Here is a 24,250-nt window from a genome sequence, read left to right on the forward strand (position 1 = left end):
ACAAAAAAAATTCTTAAAGTTGCACTCAGTAACTTTTGTCTTTGTGTCATCTTGGACTTACAGAGACACCTAGCGGCTTGGATGCAGCATCATTTAAAATCAATAGTTTACGTTAAATGTACTGTACGTTGCTTTGGGGAAAAGCATCTGCCAAATGCATAAATGTAAAAAAAAATAAAATAAATAAAATTCACTGTAAGTTTGAAATTAAGAATAAAATAGTCATTAAGAAGAATTTTCTTCTTCAAACCTTTCGTGAATACGTCACCAGACCATAAAACTACAAATCAAATACAACATAACAGTCACAGCTTACCTTCTGTCTCCAGCTTTGTGAGCACAAATATCAAGTAGTTGTTGAAGTCTGGGTATTGATTGAGCTGCTCAAGTTTCTGTGGCACACATTAAGTAGTCATACATACCACAGAGACAGAATATGATGCAAACAGAAAGGGTAATGTGTATGAATGAATATCTCCTTACAGTACATGGATGATGGTACCATGCAAATTATGTGTGCATATTATTTAACATCCATAAAGTACGAAAGCTGACTGTTTATATGGGATTGAAGATACATGACACTGGGGCCAAAAAAACAAAACAATCCATTTGTTTTAACTAAACCACAAAAACATAAGTAGGCTAGTTGAGGTGGACATTAAGGGTTTAATACAAGTTAAGATCACTCAACAGCATTTGTGGCATAATGTTAATATAAAAATAATAATTTCGACTCATCCCTTGTTTATAAAAAAAAAAATAAATAATAATAATAATAATCTAGGTGAATGGGGCCAGTAAATAAACATTAAAATACACATAGTTTCAAAAGTAAAGTCACAAGTCGTAAACATTATGTGTGTAAACATGATTTAAGCGTGATGAAATTTCTTACTAACCTTATCAATGTAATTTTACAACGTTGCCCTGACGACATAATTGGTACACCTTTGTAATCTGGTAAACGCCGTAACGCCCGTAAATCCCTAATTTTATTATACTAAAATAATCTTAACACGTTTAATGTTCACGTATTGTGGACCCATTCACTTCCATTGTAAGTGACTTACTGTAACCGCGATTTTTTATATTTTTATTTTTTTATTTTTTATATAAACTACGAGTTAATGACGACGAGTTAAAATTATTTTTTGTGGTAATCAAAATTATGCAACAAATGTCGACTGAGCTTAACTTGTAACGAACCCGGAACATTACTTGAACCTATATTTATGACCAAATTCAACAGATATACAAAAATAACAAATGAAACAATGGATTAAACATCCTAGTGATATCATAGTGGCATCGCTCATTTCAAATGCCTTTGTCTGAAATGCATCCGATTATGACAGAAACATCGTGACAACAATACTCGCACACTTAAAGAGGCTGTGTCTCAAAACCTAGTGAGCTGCCTACCTAGACAGCATTCATGTGCAATGCTCGTTTTCATGTTCCAAACACGCCTATGATGCCCAAACACTTCAATCCAGGTAGGAAGCTCATTGGTTTGAGAGACATCTCATTAGATCATATGGTTGTTTACAACTAATCTCAGAAAAGATGTTCAAGCTCATCTGTGTTGTAGGGAGTCAACACACAGCAGTTGGACCCGTAATCTGATCTAAATCTTCTAAATCAAAAGTCGACTCTCCAATGACAGTGGTACACGTACTGACACTACACAGTCAGCATATTAATCTACAAGTCAAATATAGACAAACCCCATAAAAACACAGTCCCTTATCACTGGTGTGCATTACAAATCTCAAATACAGCTAGCGTATGAGCTGATCACAGGCCAACTCCTCCTGAAACTCCGCCATTCCCGACGTTAACGTCCTTTAACACCGCGTGTTTCGTGAACTAAAGGATACTTGTTGGACGGTTCGTTGCGTGGATGTGTCAGGGGACTGTGATTCCTTGAGAAGCTGTAAGATCTGCTGAAGTCCCTGCTCGTCGGGTTTCCATTGGCACTCCATCTTGTGTGTTAGTAAGAGTCTCTCTCTCTCGGTAGGCACAGACACAGATCTACACCCTTTCGCATCAAATAACGGCCTCCACCTTGACCTTCAACTTACAAACCGACTGCAATCGAGCGGAAGAAGTGGAAGCAGCCTCTGCGAAAGTTGACATTGGATGGACTCGCCTGAAAATGAACGTGTTTCTCGAGCGTTTGGTTGCTGGTAACGCTAGGCTAGCTCACATACATGGACTCGGTCTGGTCCAGATCATCGCACAGCGATAAGCTCTGTGCGGCACCGCCTGGGTCTTAGCGCCTGTTAAAAAGGAAACAAGTCTTGATAGAAAACGAATTCCAAGTAATGACTCCGCAAACAAAGTATTCCAGCCCGGCTAGCTCAGTCGGTAGAGCATGAGACTCTTAATCTCAGGGTCGTGGGTTCGAGCCCCACGTTGGGCGGTTACTTTATTGTCTTAGTTATGGTATACTGAAAGGAATATTTCATCCAATAATGAAAATTCTCTCGTCATTTACTTGCACTCATTCCTTCCAATATGTGTATTACTTTCTTTTGCTGAACACAAACAAAGATTTTTAGAAGAATATCTCAGCTCTGTAGGTCCTCACAATGCAAGTGAATGGTGACCAAAATGTTGAAGCTCCAAAAGCACATAAAGGCTGCATAAAAGTAATCCATAAGACTCCAGTGGTTAAATCCATGTCTTCAGAAGTCATATGATAAGTGGGTGAGAAACAGATCAATATTTAAGTCCTTTTCTAAGTCTTTTTTCATTCTTCATGCATGTCGCCACCTACTGGGCAGGGAGGAGAATCTATAGTAACCCCCTCCTCCTTTTTTACTTCCCATTGAAAAATGACCTAATTTCAACCAACAATTCATTCCTGAAAGTTTAAACTTTGTAGAAATATTTTTGGTTAAGCACCAATTCTTTGTCATTCTCTTAGGCGTAGGTTATGGGTGGGACATGTCCTTACCACTTTGCCGATTTTGTCCCCACCACTTTTTGAAATAGCTTTCATCAGCTACGTGTCTAATGCCAAAGAAACATCTTCAGTTCTTAAACAGGAGTTTCCATTTCGTTCGTATTCCATGTACAGATCCATGTATTTATCTAATGAGTAACAAAATCCAAGTACTGACAGCAGGGCCATAACCACCATAGACATTGGTGGTTACGGCCCTCATAGTAGTGGTCTACTGATATGGGGTTTCTTCCGTGGTTGATTATTAAATTATTACATTGTTCCCCGCCAGTCCTGAATATGTGGTTACATCCATCATTTCATTTTCTAATCTCTGAACTGCAGGGTTTCATGGTTATACATACAAATGGATCGATATACTGGCAATGAGTAGCCCTGTCAGCAACTGTGGCAACGGTTCAAACCTGTTTTATATCCAACAATTTTATTTATCTTGATGGATTTAAGAAAACTGTCTTGAATGAAGTCCTCACGGCGAAAATAAGGAGCCTCCGTCTCATTCCGGTCAAGCCAGCCGCGATTAAAATCTTGTTGTGCGCCTATTGCGATCATTACGGTAATTTGCGGGAGAACTAGAGACGTGCTTTCTGACTGCTGTTCACTGGATAGGATAGCGAATCTTTTTTTTACACACACACACACACACACACACACACACACAGATAGATAGATAGATAGATAGATAGATAGATAGATAGATAGGATGAACGCTTCTCGCAAAGAACCTCCCACACTATCAAAAGCCTTAATAAAAAGCCTGTTTACTTTATCACTTTGGACTAAGATGGATGTAGTCAACAAAAACGTCAAAGAGGTCAGAGACCTATAGAAAAGTGAATTTAAAAAAGGCAGAAAAATGAAGGCCCATTTCTGGCAAGGGACCTCCCACACTATCTAAACTCTCAATATGAAGCACATTTACTGTGGTAATTTGGAGAAAAATGTATCCAAAGTCAATATAAGGCTCAAAGACATCCGTATTTTTCTAAAATTTAGAGACCTTTAGAAAGGTGAATTCTAATAAGTAGAAAAAATGAAGGCCCATTTCTTCCAAGGGACAGTTTTTTATTTTCAGTGAAATTATGGAGTTGATTAACATCTCTGAAGGTCCAAGGAACCTAATACATCTAAATTATATGTGTTTATCAAAGATGCAGTTTTACATTTGTATTGTGTAAAAATACACCCTAGCAAAACCATCTGAAGTGCTTTTTTCTATTATTTATGTAATACATTTTCTTTTCACACATTTTCTAGTGAAATTATTGACAATTGAAAATTAAAAAAGTTTGACTTCCATGTTCAAATAATGATTTTAATAAGTAATATCAAAGTCTAAAGTACAATAAGGGGAAAAAACATATATACAGTACATACAAATGCACTTATGCCCCCCACACAGGAACACACACACAAGCTTAAATACTAAAGTCATGGGGCCTTGACACACTGGCAATAAAGGGTATGTGGAAAAAAAAACATCCATATCCCATGGCATATGAAAAGAAATATGACATTTAAGATTGTAAAATGTCCACCGTAGTAGTGGAAAGCAAACTGAAACAATGTGATTCTGCACACCTTTGGTGTTTGACCCCAAATAAGAATAATAAAACTTATGTTCTACTAAATATAGGTGAACAGTTGGCTGAACTTAATTAAATTACTTTAATTGGTAACACACAAAAAAATGGTTCATTCAAATATTTTGCATCAGTCTAACTTAATTTTTTCTTCAAATCAACTTAAATTTACTTTTTCCAAATGAATGATTTACTTTACCTGCATAAACCTGAAAATGTCAACCTTATTAACATGGCTAGATTGAATGCATTATTTTCCACTAAATGTACTTTTAAGTCTGTAAAATATAATGAAATTACTTCATTAATGTGAAACTTATGTTAGGTTAAAACATAAGATTCAGATATGACATTTTAAAAACAATGATTTGTATTAACAATTTAGTTTGCTTCTTACAGAAAACATTCACTAAGTTTAGGTCCACACATAATAACTGGTCTATATGTATCATTCACTGTGTATACAATATTTGTCTTTTCGTCAAAAAACTAACTTTGAATAACAAATGTTCATGTTCTGTAGCAACTTGAACAATGCTAAGAAAAATTCTCACAGAAAACAATATAACTACGCTTTTATATCCAACTAAACCCATACTTACATAGAAACAAACAACTGCACACATTTGTATATAAAATCATTCTTACAGCAAGCTCAGACATCTTATGCATTTCAAGCCGCAAGAGTAGTTTGTAGAACAATTCAATGGCAGTCTATGAGGTCTTGGATAAGCCAGGTTGAGTACATATATCAAACCAACACTCTTAAAAATAAAGGTGCCAAGAAGAACCATAGGGTGTTTTGCTGTGATGCCATGGATTAAGAACTTTTCTGGTTTCTCTAAGAACCTTTCAGTAATGTGTTCTTTAAACAATCCATCACTCAAAGGTTCTTTGAGGAACCAAAAAATGTTATTCTGGCATCACTTGAGGAACCAAAAAAGGTTCTTCTGGCATTGGCCCTTATCAATCATGGCTTCCTAATAATCCGCATCCATTAATTGGCTATATCACTCCACTCTCTCCTCTCCACCAACAGATGGTGTGTGGTGAGCGTACTGGTGCACTATGGCTGCCGTCGCATCATCCAGGTGGATGCTGCACACTGGTGGTGGTTGAGGAGAATCCCCTGTTCACTGTGTAAAGTGCTTTGAGTGTAGTGTAAGAAAAGCGCTATATAAATGTAACGTTCATTCATTCATTCATTCATCACAGCAAAATACCCTTTTTGGTTCTTCCTGGCACCTTTATTTTTAAGAGTGAAGAAGCAGGGCACAAGAGAAGACACAGAAATCAGTTTATTACAAACCTTCACTCCGTAGATTACAATGCCTATGTCAGCAGGTGGTTCTTGTTGTTCTTCCTACACCTTAATGAACACTGCCATGGTAAAATGCTCCTGGTCAGTCTGAGCATAATCTGCATGGCTATCCTAAAGTATCGTACAAAAGATTAGAATTTTACAGAGAACTGCTCAGGATGTACAGACATAGCTTGGCTTGTTACCAACCTTAACTTTCTCTCATACTGTGGACAACCAGGGAACATGAGTGTGCATCTGGCATAAAGGTTCTTCTTCCCTTTTATCATATTTTCCTTTTTGTTTTTTCATATGAAGTGTGCTGATAGTGAGGGAGAACCCTTAAAAGATATGGGCATGCATTTTATTTACTTACTGAATTCAAATGAATTCAACTTTCTACATGTCACTTAATTTGAGAAATGGCAATGTATTTGTGCCTTCTTTTGGTTTTGGACACATTTTACTCCAAACTGACACAGTACATATGCCTCATGATATAGTCTGGAAGGTCCCCTAAGGAAAGTGGTCAATATTTTTTTTACTTATTAGAATTAGTCTCTAAATATATGTGCACATTTCTACAAATTGAAACAGTAATAAAGCTTCGTATGAAAGGTACATGTAGTCTGGAAGGTCCACATTAAGAACTGTTCATTTTTTTTCTGCTTATTTGAACATAACGTTTTACAGTTCTTTCACTATGCGAAAAATGGAAATGTCTTTGCACGACTTTGGATGCATTATACTGCAAACTGATACAGTACATATGCTTGCATAAATATGCAAGAAATGGGCACTCATATTTCCTACTTATTTGAATTCACCTTTCTATAGGTCTCTAAGTTCAGGAAAAATCACAATGTCTTTGCACGTTTTGCTTAATTTGGACGCATTTCACTCCAAAATGACAGTAAATGTGCTTCATATTGAGGGTTCAGACAGCGTGGGAGGTCCCTTGCAAGAAATGGGCCTTCATTTTTTTTTATATATAATTTGAAGTCACCTTTCTACAGGTCTCTAAATTTGAGAAAAATACAGATTTCTTTGAGCCTTGTATTGAATTTGGATGCATTTTACTCCAAAATGACAGTAAATATGCTTCATATTGAGAGTTTAGATAGTGTGGGAGGTCCCTTGCAAGAAATGGGCCTTCATTTTTTCTACTTATTTGAATTCATCTTTCTATTGGTCTCTGAGTTCAGGAAAAATCGCAATGTATTAGCATGATTTGTTGACTTTGGACACAATTCACTCCAAAATGACAGAAAATATGCTTCATATTGAGGGTTCAGATAGTGTGGGAGGTTCCTTGCAAGAAATGGGCCTTCATTTTTTTCTACTTATTTGAATTAATATTTTTTACATGTTTCTGAGTTCAGGAAAAATCAATGTATTTGTGTGCATTACTGACTTTGGATGCATTTCACTCTAAAATGACAGTAAATATGCTTCATATTGATGGTTCAGACAGTGTGGGAGGTCCCATGCAAGAAATGGGCCTTCATTTATTCTATTTATTTAAATTCACTTTTCTACAGGTTTCAGAATTTGAGAAAAATAGCAATATCTGCGCATTTTGGTGGCTTTGGACACCTTTTACCCCAAAATGACACAGTAAATATATTCATATTGAGGTTTCAGACAGTGTGGGAGGTCCCGTGCAAGAAATGGGCCTTTTTTTAATTCACCTTTCTACAGGTCTCTGACCTCTTTGACATTTTTGTTAACTACATCCATCTTAGTCCAAAGTGATAAAGTAAATAGACTTTTTATTAAGGCTTTTGATAGTGTGGGAGGTCCTTTGCGAGAAGTGTTCATCTTATATATCTCTATCTTTATAAGATAGAGATATATAATCTATCTATATATGTCTATCTTTAATATAAAGATGATTTGATTTTTCTACAGGACTCTACAATTCAAAGTTTATTAAAAGGTACATATTAATGACATTTACAATGAGAGATCCTTGGTAGAAATGTTTAATTTATAATATTATCTAATGTTAATGCAGTAAACTGCGGTTATAAAGCATACACCTGCTTTATTCAAAAGCCTTCAAAACCATACACCTTTCACATAGGCTAAATAAAATATATTAATGAACACCAACACCTAACAAACACCTAATAAACTAATATACACACACACACACACACACATATACAGGTGCATCTCAATAAATTAGAATGTCGTGGAAAAGTTCATTTATTTCAGTAATTCAACTCAAATTGTGAAACTCGTGTATTAAATAAATTCAATGCACACAGACTGAAGTAGTTTAAGTCTTTGGTTCTTTTAATTGTGATGATTTTGGCTCACATTTAACAAAAACCCACCAATTCACTATCTCAAAAAATTAGAATACATCATAAGACCAATAAAAAAAACATTTTTAGTGAATTGTTGGCCTTCTGGAAAGTATGTTCATTTACTGTATATGTACTCAATACTTGGTAGGGGCTCCTTTTGCTTTAATTACTGCCTCAATTCGGCGTGGCATGGAGGTGATCAGTTTGTGGCACTGCTGAGATGGTATGGAAGCCCAGGTTTCTTTGACAGTGGCCTTCAGCTCATCTGCATTTTTTGGTCTCTTGTTTCTCATTTTCCTCTTGACAATACCCCATAGATTCTCTATGGGGTTCAGGTCTGGTGAGTTTGCTGGCCAGTCAAGCACACCAACACCATGGTCATTTAACAAACTTTTGGTGCTTTTGGCAGTGTGGGCAGGTGCCAAATCCTGCTGGAAAATGAAATCAGCATCTTTAAAAAGCTGGTCAGCAGAAGGAAGCATGAAGTGCTCCAAAATTTCTTGGTAAATGGGTGCAGTGACTTTGGTTTTCAAAAAAACACAATGGACCAACACCAGCAGATGACATTGCACCCCAAATCATCACAGACTGTGGAAACTTAACACTGGACTTCAAGCAACTTGGGCTATGAGCTTCTAGACTCTAGGACCTTGGTTTCCAAATGAAATATAAAACTTGCTCTCATCTGAAAAGAGGACTTTGGAACACTGGGCAACAGTCCAGTTCTTCTTCTCCTTAGCCCAGGTAAGACGCCTCTGACGTTGTCTGTGGTTCAGGAGTGGCTTAACAAGAGGAATACGACAACTGTAGCCAAATTCCTTGACATGCCTTGACCCCAGCCTCAGTCAATTCCTTGTGAAGTTCACCCAAATTCTTGAATCGATTTTGCTTGACAATCCTCATAAGGCTGCGGTTCTCTCGGTAGGTTGTGCATCTTTTCCTTCCACTCAACATTCTGTTAACATGCTTGGATACAGCACTCTGTGAACAGCCAGCTTCTTTGGCAATGAATGTTTGTGGCTTACCCTCCTTGTGAAGGGTGTCAATGATTGTCTTCTGGACAACTGTCAGATCAGCAGTCTTCCCCATGATTGTGTAGCCTAGTGAACCAAACTGAGAGACCATTTTGAAGGCTCAGGAAACCTTTGCAGGTGTTTTGAGTTGATTAGCATGTCAAAATATTCTAATTTTTTGAGATAGTGAATTGGTGGGTTTTTGTTAAATGTGAGCCAAAATCATCACAATTAAAAGAACCAAAGACTTAAACTACTTCAGTCTGTGTGCATTGAATTTATTTAATACACGAGTTTCACAATTTGAGTTGAATTACTGAAATAAATGAACTTTTCCACGACATTCTAATTTATTGAGATGCACCTGTATATATATATATATATATATATATATATATATATATATATATATATATATATATATATATATACGCTATCCTATCCAGTGAACAGGAGTCAGAAAGCACGTCTCTGGTTCTCCCGCAAATTACCGTAATTTATATTATATAAAGCTAGTCCCTTTATTACAAAGACTACAGAAATCAAACTATAACATGTATTTATATTATTAAAATTGTTAAATAATTAAAGGATTTCTTTCCCTTATTCTGGATTTTATTTACATTTTTTTTCTTTCCCCAAAGCAGTCACAACATATGAGCATTTTGATGTTCCAGTGACGTGCACAGACTTTAGCAGGGACAGGGACGGAATGAGTAGTTTTTTTTGAATGAGTAGTTATTATAAATACTTAACTAATTTCTTTGCTTTTTGAGTATTTAGTCATTTTCTTGTGTGTATGTGTGTGTATACCGTACATAAGTTTTTTTCATATTTTCTTTTATCACAAATAATAGCCTATTCTGTTATATTTCTCACAAAACTCATCATTGTAATACACTTGTTTATTTATTTTCAGACATGGTCTGTGATACCTCCATGTTTATGACATGTGTTATAGTAAAACCATGGTATTTTTTAAAGTACCTAGGAGCACCATGACAGTATCATGAAATAAGAACATCATTTAGTACCATGGTATTACCCTGGTAACGTGGTGCACGGTGCAATGAGAATGTGCGAGCGCGAGGCGATTGACTGTGTTCCGCGAATGCTACCGGGTCCTTGAATAACGTATAACATACAAGTAAGGGCAGCCGGTGGAGCTTCTGGTGCCCCCCTAGGGAGTTGGTGCCCTAAGCAGACTGCGTAGACCTAATATGCGCATAGGGAGCGGCGGTACTGTGGAAGCCTAATGGTATTTTTCTGAAAGTGATTAGCCTAATGGCTTATTAGTTCAACAAAAACCAAACTGGCTTTGGCTGAGCCAGACAGCTCCTTCAGTTTATGTCAATATTCTATAAAAGACTAATTGAATTTATTCCCGTACTTATATCTTTAAAAGCGACGCGACCGCTCCTAATTAATACATCTGTCTACACTAATGGTATGCAATGTCGGAAATGCGGTAGCAATAGACTATTATTCTTTTGAAGAACTTACAGCACAATACATGGAGTGGACTTTTTATCTGACCTGTTACTCATCTGAGGTAACAGCACTTCGATGTTCTGGGGCGAATGCAAAACTGCATTTTTCTGCTTCCTTGAAGGGTACTCCTGCGGGAGGGGACGCCACTCGAGAGCTCATTCAAAACAAAAGTGAGAAAATCATGTTTTCTCTGAGGGCCATTCCACAAGATTGTTACATTCATACAGTAATGCCACGTTTCCTTCAGAGTACCCATTTCAAGGGCTTTGCAGTTCGGAGTGAGTATAGGTCATAGGGAAGATCACTTGCAATTGGTGTCCGCCCCCGATCTGCTGTAGCGCGAGCTCTTAAAGGCGCCTCCGCTTAATTATTTTTTATTTTTTTTAAACGCCCGGGATTTACAAAGAAATCTCACAACATATTATTACGGTTATTGTGAGATTATGACGAGATTTTAATTTTGTTTTAACTATTTTAATTGATTAAAATATCTCCCCTTTTTCTGGACGACCAAAAGGGCACCTTTTGTCGCCCTGTCTGTGCACGTCAGTGTTCAACTTACATTCTGGATAGTAGAAATGCTTTAAACACTGATTCAGCTCTAACATACTGTATGAAAATAAGAACATGTTTAAAACATCTCATGTATGAGTGAGACCCTACACTGGCCACAAAGAAAAATGCAACAGGTTAAGCACCCATTTATCTTCCAGCAGAACAGCTAGAAAAGACATGCATGATTTATAAAAATGACACTGATTATCAGGATTTAATATTGCTCATAAGCAGATTTATGACAAATATTCTTGAGGAGATTAAGAGGGTTCAAAGCTCTATTCAGCAAACCTCCTTTATATTCCAAAATAAATAATTATTGTAAATTAGAGGAACATCACTTAGTGATTTGCATGTGCTTAGATGACTTCAAAAGTTGAAGGTAAAAGTAGGTTGTCCATATATAAAAGGAGGTAGATGATGCCAAAGCCTGAGCTTGGATTTTAGTTTGATGTGCTGTCTTCAGAGTGTGCAAATCAAGGATCTTCACTCTTGTAATAGTGCACACTAAAGCTGAGAGTCTTGTACACTGTGTGTGTTCACTCTGACAGTAGTGTGGACTGCAATGGTCTAAGAGTCCTTCGGCTGCTCTTTATTTCCTGCTCGATTATTCCCAAAAGCCTCCTTTTCCCTGAAGGAGTGTGACACAGGAAATCATCCAGTGTCTGCTTGGTGATCTGGCCAGCCTCCTCTAACCGCCTCACCACTTGCTCCACCCTCCCCTCCCACAGAGCATTAGTGCTCTTCTGCCTTAATACATTAACCTGAGAGACCAGAAGAGGGTAGTAGGTGGCCCAAAGGAAGAAAAAGAGAGAATAGGAAAGGAAAGGAAAGACATGAAAACACGCAACCTTTTTTTACCTCTCGCATTACTGATTTTCATACAAGAGATAAATGTGTTTGTAAGTTGAGGATCTGGTGTGCCATTAGTATTATGTGTGTGTTTTCATGTAGTTCTAATAGTTGATGTCTCACCACTTCCTTAGGTTTTTTCACTAACACTGGAGTCTTTGACACCAAAGCTGTTGTGAGGGCAGAGATTGCATCTTTCATGGACCCTGTCATAGCCAATATGAGCACCTAGAAAAAGAGTTGTTACACATAAAAAAAAAATGTAAATTGTTTTACTTAAAGCATTCATTCAGATAAAAAAATAAAATAAAACAATTTAACGTACCTTCAAGTTCTGGCATAGCCAACTGTCTGTGCTCATGATCTGAGAGTAGATTGTCTGGGCTCTCTCAACATTATTCTAAAATGTCAGTGAAATGTATTGTCCATCTCGCAAACATTGTGACACAGTAATTAAATGACAATTTCACAACACTTAAATGGCATTTATCTACTGGTGGTATCCGCTTACTGAGCACTTTATTACACCTACTTATTCATTAGATTATCTAATCAGATTACCCAATCGTGTGGTGGCAGTGCAATGCATAAAATCACATCAACCATCAGAATGGGGAAAACATTTTATCACAGTGATTTCGACCGTGGCATTATCGTTGGTACCAGACTGGCTGGTTTGAGTATTTCTGTAACTGCTGATCACCTGGAATATGGTGCCAAAAACAAAAAACATCCAGTGAGCGGCAGCTCTGTAGACAGAAACGCCTTGTTGATGAGAGGTCAATGGAGAATGGCCAGACTGGGTTGAGCTGACAGAAAGGCTATGATAACTCAGATAACCACTCTGTACAATTGTTGGGAGCAGAAAAGCATCTCAGAAAGCTCAACACGTCAAAACTTGAGGCGGATGGTCTACAACAACAGAAGACCATGTCTGGTACTTTATTATGACCATAGTATTCCTAATAAAGTGCTCAGTGAGTGTATATGAGTGTCAAATATAAATCTTACGACCTTATGTCCTGTAATTTGAAACAAAAGTTTTAAAGATCTCAATCAGCTTACCTGTTTAAGAGCAAGGGCAATTGCAAAGCAATAGGCATGCCGAGGGATGAGGCTGCCTTTTGTCTGACCTTCCAACAGGGCCAAACAGATATGATATGACTCTGAAGTGTTCTGCCAGTCCCAAGACACAGGAACACATTTTATTTTGCATCTAACTCTTTGGTTTCAAGTCATTTTCTTCAATACAACAATTTGGCATTCTTATAAATGACTTGCCCTGACCAGTTCATAGCATGTGGCAAAGGCTAGTGTGAAGGTGTCTTTGTTGAATAGCACTCCCTGTTTCTTCATCTCTCCAACCACCTCTAGAACATCTGTAAGAACATAATCACTGACTCACAGATGGAAGCCATGGCAACAAACAGACTTTTTTGCAGACAGATGAAGGATTTGCTTGATGTGAAAAATCACCTCATAAATCTCAGATTAGATAAGCATTTGTCTCACTGATTATTAAAAAAATAATATCGGGACATTTCATTTCTCAATGACAATGCAACACATTTAAACCGACAGCAAAGGCAACAGAAACAAACTGGAGGACAATACAACTCTCCGACTGACCCTGAAGTTACATTTCTGTATTAGAATGAAGAGATAAACTGATCAAACTTACTTTCGTAGCATCCTTTAGTAAAAAGCATGTCAATGGCGATATTAAATGATGTTGAGTCTGAAAAGAATCTTTTTAGAGCCTATGCAAAGTGAAAGATGGAAAAGCAAAATAAATTGTCAAAGCATTATGCATAGTTGTTAGTACAATCTAAACTAGTGGTTCTCAACCAGGGGGGCCTTGGCCAACAAGGGGGCCTTCAAGATGACTTAAAACTATGAAAAAACAGGTTATATTCAAATTAATTAAAATGCTAAAAACAGCTAGATGTAGGCCTTCACCATATAAACCAATATTTCCTGAACCTTTTATAAACAAAATTAATCATGATTAAGTATTGTATTCTATTGACACTAGGGCTGTGTCGATACAATCAAATATTGATATAATCGCAATACTTTTTCTCATGATATTGTACCGATATTTTAGATCCATGTATCAATATTTATATTAAACTATTTGTTTATTAATTTGGCAAATTATGATATCGTGATGTATTGCAATATATCGAATTGTGACGTGTACTGCAAGACGTATCATATAGTGAGGTGCCAGGTGATACCCAGTACTAATTGACACTCCTAGTCTCTGGGGGATGGAGGCATTCCAATATTGTTTTGGACAATGCGGGGCTTTGGAGTCAAAAATGTTGAGAACCACTGATCTAAACACAGAACATTTTCTATTGGTCATTTTGAAAACAGCAATGCTTATCTACATTGTGCATTCATAGGCAAGTACTGGATCTGTAAGAGTTGTAGCTGCCAGCTCCTCTAAACCCAGCTCATAGCATAATCTCATAAAAAGAGGGCCAAACCTGAATTCCCCGAATGCCATGTTACGATTCTCATTATGGTACCTGCCATCGACAAAGATATATACAGAGAAAAGTGCTATCATACATTTAAAAATGCACCCCTACATCTTTCAACCTTTGCATAATCTCCAATTAAAATGATTTAAGAAATAGAAAAATATGAGCACTCAGAATGCATCAAGTCCCAATAGCATTGCTCTTTAGGTAAAATAAATTAATCAATATCTTTGTACTCTAAATGATGTTCAAAGTCCTTTGAGGAATAATAAATGCGGGTACATTTTTTACCTGTAAATAGCATTTCTTGCCATCATAACATCTTCAGCAGACTGGCATAAATGCAGTTGTTTCAATTCATCCTTCAAGATTAGCTCATTTTTCTCCATTTTCTGATTTACTGTATCAAAATAATAACCTGTAAAAACAAGTGACATTCAAGACCAAAGAGTAAATTTAATTTTCAGTATGGATTGTTAAAGGAATAGTTCACCAAAAAAATAATAATTAAATAATTTGCTCGCCTTTATGCTATCTCAAAGTCGGAAGACTTTCTTTCCTCTGTGGAACACAAATGAAGATATTTTGATATGAGATTTTTTTTTTCTCATACAATACAAGTTAATGAGGTCTAACATTTTTAAGCTTCAAAAGGAAATAAAAGGCAGCATAAAGGTAATTGGTAACACTTTACAATAAGGTTTAATGATTGAGGAGGAGGCGGGAACTGGCTGAGATGTCAATGTAAACTTTTAATGACACAAATGAACAAAACACAACATAAAACTGGCGCGCGTGCACACACACAACTTCGTGCATCTCTCTCTCTCGAACTAGCGTCCCCAGATCCTCTTTATCCTTCTCCCAGCTGATTGGGCTGATTCCAACGTCCATAGTTACGGGCTGGCCACGACCTCCTCCTCATCACAATGTTCAGTAACATTAGTTAATGCATTAGCTATCATGAACTAACAATGAACAATATATTTTTAAAGCATTTATTTGTCTTTGTTGATGTTACTTTACAAAAACACGAATGTTTATTGTCAGTTCATGCTAGTTCATAGTGCATTAACACGTTAACATATACAACTTTGATTTAAAAAATTTATAGTATTACAATATGTTGAAATGAACATTAACCAAGATTAATGTTGTTAAAGTATTGTTCATAGTTAGTTCATGTTAACTTATGTAGTTAACTAATGTTAACAAATGGAACCTTATTGAAAATTGTTACCAGCTAATCCATAGGACTCTAGTGGTTTAATCCATGTCTTATGAAGATTTACAATCAGTTTTGGTTGAGAAACAGATCAAAATTAACTCCTTTTTCAATATATATTTTGACATCTGCAGTCTTCTTGGTGCGATCATGATTTGAAGCTAAATTACCCTTCCTCTGGCTTAAAGCAATCGCAGCCATGTCAAGATTCAGTGGTGGCCCGTCAGAAGAGGCTGAGCCATCTCAAAAACATATTCAAATGGAAAATATGTATTTTTACATTTTTCTTTCATGCGGCGTAGCTCAGGTGAGTTTTAATCACTGTGTGAATCAGTATGAATGCCAGAGAGATCTGATGGCATTAACCCAAAAAAGGCAAAACGGAGGCAAAATGAAATTTGCCTCCTTCCGTATGCATTTCCATTCATTATCAGAGTTAACCATTCAAGTCAATTAGCTTTCAGTATCACATTAATGTACCATCAAGTCTGCTTGTGGTTAATGCCTGTGGACAATTTGCCAAAATATAGATGAAATAAAAATTATTGGATGATCTGAAAACATGTGAAAGACTCAACGACAGGATCATATATAAATTCGACTAAATGAAACAGTGGAGGATGGAGTTCCTCTACACATACTATAATAGGTAAGGTACATGGAATGGTGCCCTGCATCCATTTATAAACATTTGCATTGATCATAGTCTGTAGATGGCACTACGTGAAAACTACAAGACTATTTTAAAATATCAAGGGGAGAAGATCATCTGTGTACAGGAGCATTATCAGCAAAAATATATAATACAACATGATATTTAAACCCACTGCAATCTTTTATTAGTTTGATCTTTCAATACCCACTTAAATATTTGCTTCCCCAGAAAATTCCCTCATGGACCACCACTGTCAAGATTTAAAAGAGTACTTACGTTTGGTCTGTTTCGCACCCAAAACCATTCGTATTGCTTCAGAAGACATGAATTAAATAATCCGTGTTGATTGGATTACCTTTATGCTGCCTTTATGTCCTTTTAGGAGCTTAAAAGTGTTGGATCCCATTGACTTGCATTGTATGGATATAAAACATATTATATGCAGCTAAATATATTTTTGTATTGCAGAGGGAAGAAAGTCACAAGAGTTTGAGATGGCATAAGGGGGAGTAAATGATTAGAGAATTACCATTTTTGGGTGAACTATTCCTTTAAGGTTATATGAATCACACTCCAGAGAGTGCTCAGGGTACTGAGGTATTAAAATCATGCCAAACGATGCCTGTCTTTTGATCCTGACACTTGGTGGGCAACAGCAAGTTTTCTCTGCTGGAAATCCTGCAGCTTCACCACATCTTCAGACAAGAGATGGCGTCTACCTGAAAACAGCGACACATGTTTGTAATCAAGTTCTTCTCTCATCAAATGACTGAACCCAAGAGTGTTAAACTGTGTCAGAGGGCAAGAGCAAGACTATTTTTACATTTTGTTTAAAGTACCACAGCCGAGAGAAATAGTAATGAGGCCAATATACATTTGCATACGTGTAAATTACAACTTTGAATGAAAACATTTCCGAGATGTCACAAATAAGTCAACTAGTCTCCCAAGTGACATTGCCCTTGGACTCTATTAGGGCCACTTGCTATTGTATGTTTGGCGACAGTTAGACAAAATAAAGAACGTATTATGCACGCAGCAATAGCAAATACCTCCACAATGGCATTTCAAACAGTCTGACTGTAGTAGGGCACCTCGAAGCACTGCTGCTCTTGATGCATCGGTCAGTACAATGCGAGCACAGCCGTTCAGTCCTCGCAGCGCCATGTCTCAACACACACAGCGTGTGTCACGCCATGTACTATTTCTCAGTACAGTAAATGCAAATTGGATATTTGAGGAGGTTTTATTATTTAAAATTAATAATTGAACAACAAATAGTCTTAGTTTCAAAGCACATTAAGGTATAACATTGATTATTGGTGATACAAGTAAATAAACCCTGTTAATCAACCCTACACCCCCAGTAGGGGAAATTCGAATATTTTAACATGCCGTTCTCCTGTTGACCGGTATGTTTACAGTGTGCGTTTTATTTCGGGTGCATCTCAATCAGCTCCCTAGTTCAGCAGTCAGGGCACTGACCATGGAGTCGGATATTTCTAGGGCTGTCCCATTCGCAATATCGTTCCAGTGCACTGAAACGTTGATTCACGATAGGAAGCGAGATGAGCTTTCAGAATCAGAATGAGTTTTATTGCCAATTACGCTTATACACACAAGGAATTTATCATGGTGACAGCTTCCAGTGCAAATGCAACTGTATATACATACATACAAACATATAAATGTAAACATATATACACATAGCGACATAAAAAATAAAAAATAAGATATAAATTAAAAAAAGAGAAATATACAATAGAGCAATAATGTTGTTCGAGTATTTTGTATACAGAATACAGTTAGGCCTATGTGCTGGTGATGTATTAAAGAAGAAGCAGGATATGTTAAAGGATATAAATTAAATATGGATATAAGTAGGAACGGATGGATTGAATATTGCACATGGTTGTATTGACAAAAGGAAAGGATTTGGGAGCAGTTTTAGCTGTTCATGAGGTGGATAGCCTGAGGGAAAAAACTGTTCATGTGCCTGACTGTTCTGGTGCTCAGTGCTCTGTAGCGCCGGCCAGAGGGCAACAGTTCGAAAAGGAAGTGTGCTGGGTGAATGGGGTCAAGAGTGATTTTACCAGCCCTTTTCGTCACTCTGGATGTGTACAGTTCTAGCAGGGTGGGTAGGGGAGCGCCAATAATCCTCTCAGCAGTCTGAACTATCCTTTGAATTCATCTGATGTCTGACTTGGTAGATTAATCTTCTTCTTCTTGAACTTCTTCAGTTGGCGAAGCATGTGCAACCTCTGCTGGGCCTTTTTCACAATCAATGTGGGTCTCCCACTTCAGGTTCTGTGAGATGGTAGTGCCCAGGAACCTGAATGACTCCACTGCTGCCACAGTGCTGTTCAGAAAGGTGAGCAGGGGTAATGTTGGGGTGTTCCTTCTAAAGTCTACTGTTTTAAGCATTTTCAGCTCTAGGATTTTTTGACTGCACCAGACAGCCAGCTGTTCAACTTCCCTTCTGAAAGCAGACTCATCGTCATCCTGGATGAGGCTGATGACAGTGTCATCTGCAAACTTCAGGAGCTTAACAGAGGGGTCCTTGGCGGTGCAGTCATTTGTGTACAGGGAGAAGAGTAGTGGGGAGAGTACACATCCCTGGGGGGCACCAGTGCTGACTGTACATGTGCTGGAGGTGAATTTCCCCATTCTCACTAGCTGCTGCCTGTCTGTCAGAAAGCTGGTGATTCACTGACAGACAGAGGCAGGAACAGAGAGCTGGGTTAAATTAGTCCCAAGGAGAGCTGGGTTGATGGTGTTAAAAGCCAAACTGAAATCAGCAAATAGTAGTATCCTTGCATAAGTCCCTGGTCTGTCTAGATGTTGAAGTATGTAATGCAGTCCCATACTGACTGCATCATCCACAGACCTGTTAGCTTGGTAGGCAAACTGCAGGGGATCCAGAAAGGGTTCAGTGATGTCCTTCAGGTGGGCCAACACCAGTCTCTCAAATGACTTCAAGATTTCAGATGTCAGAGCGATGGGTCTGTAGTCATTATGTCCTGTGATTTTGGGTTTCTTTGGGACAGGGATGATGGTGGAGCATTTGAAGCAGCAGGGAACTTCACACTACTCCAGTGAGCTGTTGAAGATCTGTGTGAAGATGGGAGCCAGCTGGTCAGCACAGGATTTTAGACAAGTGGGTGAAACACTGTCTGGGCCTGGCACACATCCTCTTCACAGATCTTAAGTGCGCAACATGAAGAACTTCTACGCAGGACTGAAAGAGGTCTATGGACCCACCTCCTCGGGATCATCCCCTCTCCTCCGTTCAGATGGAACAATGCTGGAGAGATGGGCGGAACATTTCAACAGCATTCTAAATCGTCCATCAGCAATCAACACTGAGGCCATAGGTCGGCTACCACAGGTACCAGTCAACACAGCCCTTGATGACCCTCCTACCTTTGAAGAACTGCAAAAGGCGATCCATCTTCTGTCCAGTGGCAAAGTACCTTGTTTGGACGCCATTCCAGCTGAGGTCTACAAGGAAAGTGGCACTGCCCTAACTTCATCAGCTCTTCCAGGTCATGTGGCAGCAAATGAGGATCCCCCAGGATTTCAAGGACACTTCCATCATCCACCTGTACAAGCGCAAAGGCAACCACAATGTCTGTGATAACCATCGGGGCATCTCCTTACTGTCCATTGCAGGCAGGATCCTCACCAGACTGCTTCTCAACCGCCTCACATAACACTTGGACCAAAGACTGTTCCCAGAGAGTCAGTGCGGATTCCGCAAAGAACGAGGTACTATTGATATGGTGTTTGCTGCCAGACAGCTGCAGGAAAAATGCCAGGAACAGAACACCGACCTGTTCTCCATCTACGTGGACCTAACCAAGGCCTTTGACACCATCAACAGAGATGGCTTCTGGAAGATCATGGCAAAGCATGGGTGTCCTGCAAAGTTCATTTCCATGGTGCGACAATTCCATGATGGTATACAAGCCAGAGTTCAGGACAATAGTGAGACGTCTGAGCCATTCCTGTCACAAACGGCATCAAGCAAGCATGCATCCTTGCACCAGCACTTTTTAGCCTTGTTTTCCACCATGCTGACTGATGCCTTCAGGGTCGGCGACATAGGAATCGGCTTCAAGTACCGCACAGATGGGAAAGTGTTCAACCTGAGGAGGCTGCAAGCAAAAACCAAGACTATGACAGACACCATCATAGACTACCTCTTTGCTGATGACTGTGCCCTCAATGCTGCCTCAGAAGCTGACATTCAACAGAGCATGGACAAGTTCTCTGAAGCCTGCACTAACTTCGGTCTTACCATCAATACAACAAAGACCGAAGTGATGCACCAGCCAGCCCCTGGAAAGCAGTACGTGCATCACTGTCAATGGCCAAAGACTGAGAGCAGTGGACAAGTTCAACTTTCTTGGGAGCACTTTGTCCTGCAGTGTTGTCATAGATGATGAAATCAGTGTGAGGATAGCAAAGGCCAATGCAAACTTCGGGAGACTGTGTGATAACGTATGGAACAGAAGGGGCATCAGTCTTCAAACAAAGCTGAAGGTGTACCGGGCAATCGTCCTACCCACGCTGCTGTACGCCTGTGAGACATGGGCAGTCTACCAGCGCCATGCCAAAAAGCTCAACCACTTCCACACCACCTGCCTCAGAAGACTCTTGGACATCAGGTGGCAAGACAAGATCCCTGATACAGAGGTTCTTGCACGTGCAGGCCTGCCTTGCATCCACACCATCTTGATGCAGACCCAGTTGAGATGGGCAGGCCATGTCGTTCGCATGCCAGACCACAGGCTGCCAAAGTGTCTCTTCTACGGAGAGTTACTGCAGGGCCGATGATCCCAGGGAGGTCAAAAGAAGTGCTTCAAGGATTCGCTGAAGTCCTCCCTGAAGTCCTCCCTGACTGTGTTCAGCATCGACCCAGACAGCTGGGAGGAGACAGCCCAGGACAGAACCAAGTGGCGCTCCGCAGTCCACAGTGGCTCTGTGACCTGTGAAGCCAACAGGACCGCTGCAGCAGAGAAATGTCGGCATGCCAGGAAAGCAAGAACTAGCAACCCCATTGGCCAGCCACCATTCCCTGTCCTCACTGCCAGAGAACTTTCCGTGTGCAGATTGGCTTCATCAGCCATCTGCGCACTCACAGACTTGCCTTACTCCCTCAACCCCTGGATGACTAAGCTGGTCCTCATCGATTACGATGGACAAAGAAGAGAAGAAGAAATGTTTGTGTGCTGTGAAGATCAGAGCAGGTGCGAAGGTCCACCAATTGTTTGTATAGAAAATATTGTAACCATGGGGGCACAACTTTTAAAATTATTTTGAAAAGTTTTACGTTCTCTGTGTTGATAATCTCAAAGCATTATATTAAATATACCCCATATAAAGGCAAAGTGCGCATTTTAATCAGTAGATGGCGCTACTGTTTAGAGACTAATCAGGTGAAAGATTGTAGGCTATTTATACTGTATTTCAATAAGGGAACAGGACTACAAGAGGCAAACAGAGCATTGCTTGATAAACATAGAGATTGTGCATGCCATTTTGTCTTTCTAGAACAATTTATTGTCCAGTTCAGTTGCATGCTCATATGCATTGCAAGCAGAGGATAGTGAGGACAGCTGAGAAGATCATCAGGGTCTCTCTTCCCTCCTTCATAGACATTTCCACCACACGCTGCATCCGCAAAGCCACCAGCATTGTGGATGACCCCACGCACCCCTCACACAAACTCTTCACCCTCCTGCTGTCTGACAAAAGGTACCGAAGCATTCAGGCCCTTACAGCCAGACTGTGTAACAGTTTCTTCCCCCAAGCCATCAGACTCTTCAACACTCAGAGACTGGACTGACACACACACACACACACACACACACACACACACACTGAGCACCATCCGACTACCTTTGCAATTTGCACATTTAGCAATTAGCAATTATTGTAATGCACTGTTTGCACACATGCTCTTTATGTAGTAATGTGTAGGTCTTATTTAGTTCTGTGTAGTCTCATGTCGTTCTGTGTTTGTTTATATGTTGTTTTTATGTTGTTTTATGTAGCACCATGGTCCTGGAGGAACGTTGTTTCGTTTCACTGTGTACTGTACTAGCTCTATATGGTTGAAATGACAATAAAAGCCACTTGACTTGAAGTAGTTCTACAGTTCTTTATTCATGATTAAAGAAGTTTCAATGGTTGTTTTAATATGAGATCTGATTGTTGAAGGATGTAATGTTTCCTGCCATAGATAAGGGTAAAAAGATGGCTCAGAGATTCCCTACATGCACTTAGAGTCTGTACTTTTCTGTCTGCAGACTGCAGAGAGGTATTATTATTATTAACACAACACACAATTGGTGGGGAAAGACAAAGGAAAATATTTGCCTTTGCACATCCCTTATTTGTTCTAACCAAATGCAGGAGATAATCAATTATCAGCTGAATTATTGCCCAGCTTAATTTCTCTGTAGCTTGAAAGGGCATAATATATGGCTGTGAGAAAGAGGTATAGAGAGAGTTTTGTATCATATGCCACAATATTGCATGAACACATGAAGTCCAGTGGGAAGGTTTATCAAAGCAAGATTGATATCTATTGTTATTGCATTGGTTGAATTACAGCAGTCTTTGGGATCAATAGTGTAGTACTGTATTTTTGTGACTATGTGCAGCTTTTTGTGTGTCTAAATGGGTGTGCACTATTCAGGGTGTGTGTGTGTGTGTGTGTGGACAGTAAAAGAATAAATGATGCTTATACTAAGACGTCTTGCGTTATTCTGGTGGGACTCTGTCTGCTGAGTGTTTCCTAGCAACAGCACCTCACCCCATTCTGCTGAGACTCTCTTGTGACCAATTGGATGCTGACTCTCAAGTGTGCTAGATTATTGATGAGATCTAAAATAGAGGTGTTCAAATAAAATAATGCATTTCTGTGGTCAGCATAAAGTTAATTCACAACCCCATTCATTCATGTTTTCTGCCATATATATATTGTGTGCATGTGTTCATGTATAAATGAGAATTCACAATATTATTCATGTCCCAAAGCTTGGCTTTGGTATTGCAGCTACACCAGTGCATTTTTCTTTGTTCTTTTGACTCCTCTGCAGTGTCAGATATTAGCAATAGATTTAGCAGTTTTGGAGTTATTGGGGGAGCATTTTCTTGAAATTAGTAGTAGTTTTCTTTTCATGAAAAACCACTTCAAATTAGAAAACCTAATGAACATTCTCCTCTGAGACAGGCTGCAAATGCAGATGTGTGATAGCTACCAGTAACATTAAATTCTGTCTAGGCACTAAACCCATTTAAAACGCCTAGAATTGAACGGAACCTCAAATGTTAGATAACTGATAAAAGAGGAATTCACTTTGAGGCCATTTTTGGCCCCACATTTTAAAGGGATGAAAAAAAAAGAACAAATTATTTGCACACCCTTATGTTGTTCCAGCCCATTTATTACTTTACTTCTTCTGAGGAACACAAAATTAGAAGTTAGACTGAATGTTAGGGACTGACAGCCTCAGTCAACATTTAGTTTCATTGTATGGACAAAAATCCTAATGAATGGATACTAAGACTGTCATTCTGTGTAACATCTACTTTTGTGTTCCACAGAAGAAAAGAAAGTCATACAGGTTTGGAACATCATGACAGTGAGTAAATTCATTTTAATTTTTGGGTGAACTATCTCTTTAAATACCTAGGCCATTTTTGTCACTTTCTGTGGCATTTTGCCTAGAGTCCTGGTTTATTTCTGACCCTGCTTCTCTGTCGCACATATTAACCAGTATTT

At 38.8% G+C, this 24,250-nt stretch overlaps 2 protein-coding genes and 1 non-coding gene across 8 annotated transcripts in view; 1 reads left to right on the forward strand and 2 right to left on the reverse strand.

Annotated features, from left to right (window-relative positions):
• The window catches only part of LOC127417302 (transportin-1), a 31,142-nt gene extending 28,748 nt beyond the window's left edge, over positions 1-2,394 (reverse strand). For 2 of the 6 annotated variants that reach the window (XR_007893249.1, XM_051657266.1), the window contains exons 1-2: positions 1,884-2,382; positions 317-392 (exon numbers count right to left, since the gene is read on the reverse strand). Coding sequence is in view for 2 of the 6 variants with exons in the window: in XM_051657266.1 (XP_051513226.1) it covers positions 317-392; positions 1,884-1,988 (181 nt within the window). In the remaining 4 variants the exon portion in view is untranslated. Of the gene's footprint in view, positions 1-316; positions 393-1,883 lie in introns of all 6 variants that reach the window. The other 4 variants (XR_007893250.1, XR_007893253.1, XR_007893254.1 and 1 more) reach the window with 4 other exon arrangements.
• trnak-cuu (transfer RNA lysine (anticodon CUU)) lies at positions 2,356-2,428 on the forward strand. The gene has a single exon. It is a non-coding gene; the product is annotated as a tRNA-Lys (tRNA).
• Positions 2,429-11,770: 9,342 nt separating this feature from the next.
• On the reverse strand, positions 11,771-17,622 carry LOC127417356 (pentatricopeptide repeat-containing protein 2, mitochondrial-like). Its single transcript, XM_051657338.1, has 10 exons — positions 17,508-17,622; positions 17,073-17,174; positions 14,867-14,993; positions 14,503-14,620; positions 13,765-13,843; positions 13,371-13,462; positions 13,149-13,259; positions 12,409-12,483; positions 12,207-12,311; positions 11,771-11,995 (listed from the first exon to the last, which is right to left on the reverse strand). Exons 1-10 carry the CDS (start codon positions 17,620-17,622, stop codon positions 11,771-11,773), a joined length of 1,149 nt encoding a protein of 382 aa, XP_051513298.1.
• Between the last annotated feature and the right edge of the window lie 6,628 nt (positions 17,623-24,250).

The sequence above is a fragment of the Myxocyprinus asiaticus genome, chromosome 3 (assembly GCF_019703515.2).
Source record: "Myxocyprinus asiaticus isolate MX2 ecotype Aquarium Trade chromosome 3, UBuf_Myxa_2, whole genome shotgun sequence".
In the NCBI taxonomy this organism is placed as follows: domain Eukaryota; kingdom Metazoa; phylum Chordata; class Actinopteri; order Cypriniformes; family Catostomidae; genus Myxocyprinus; species Myxocyprinus asiaticus.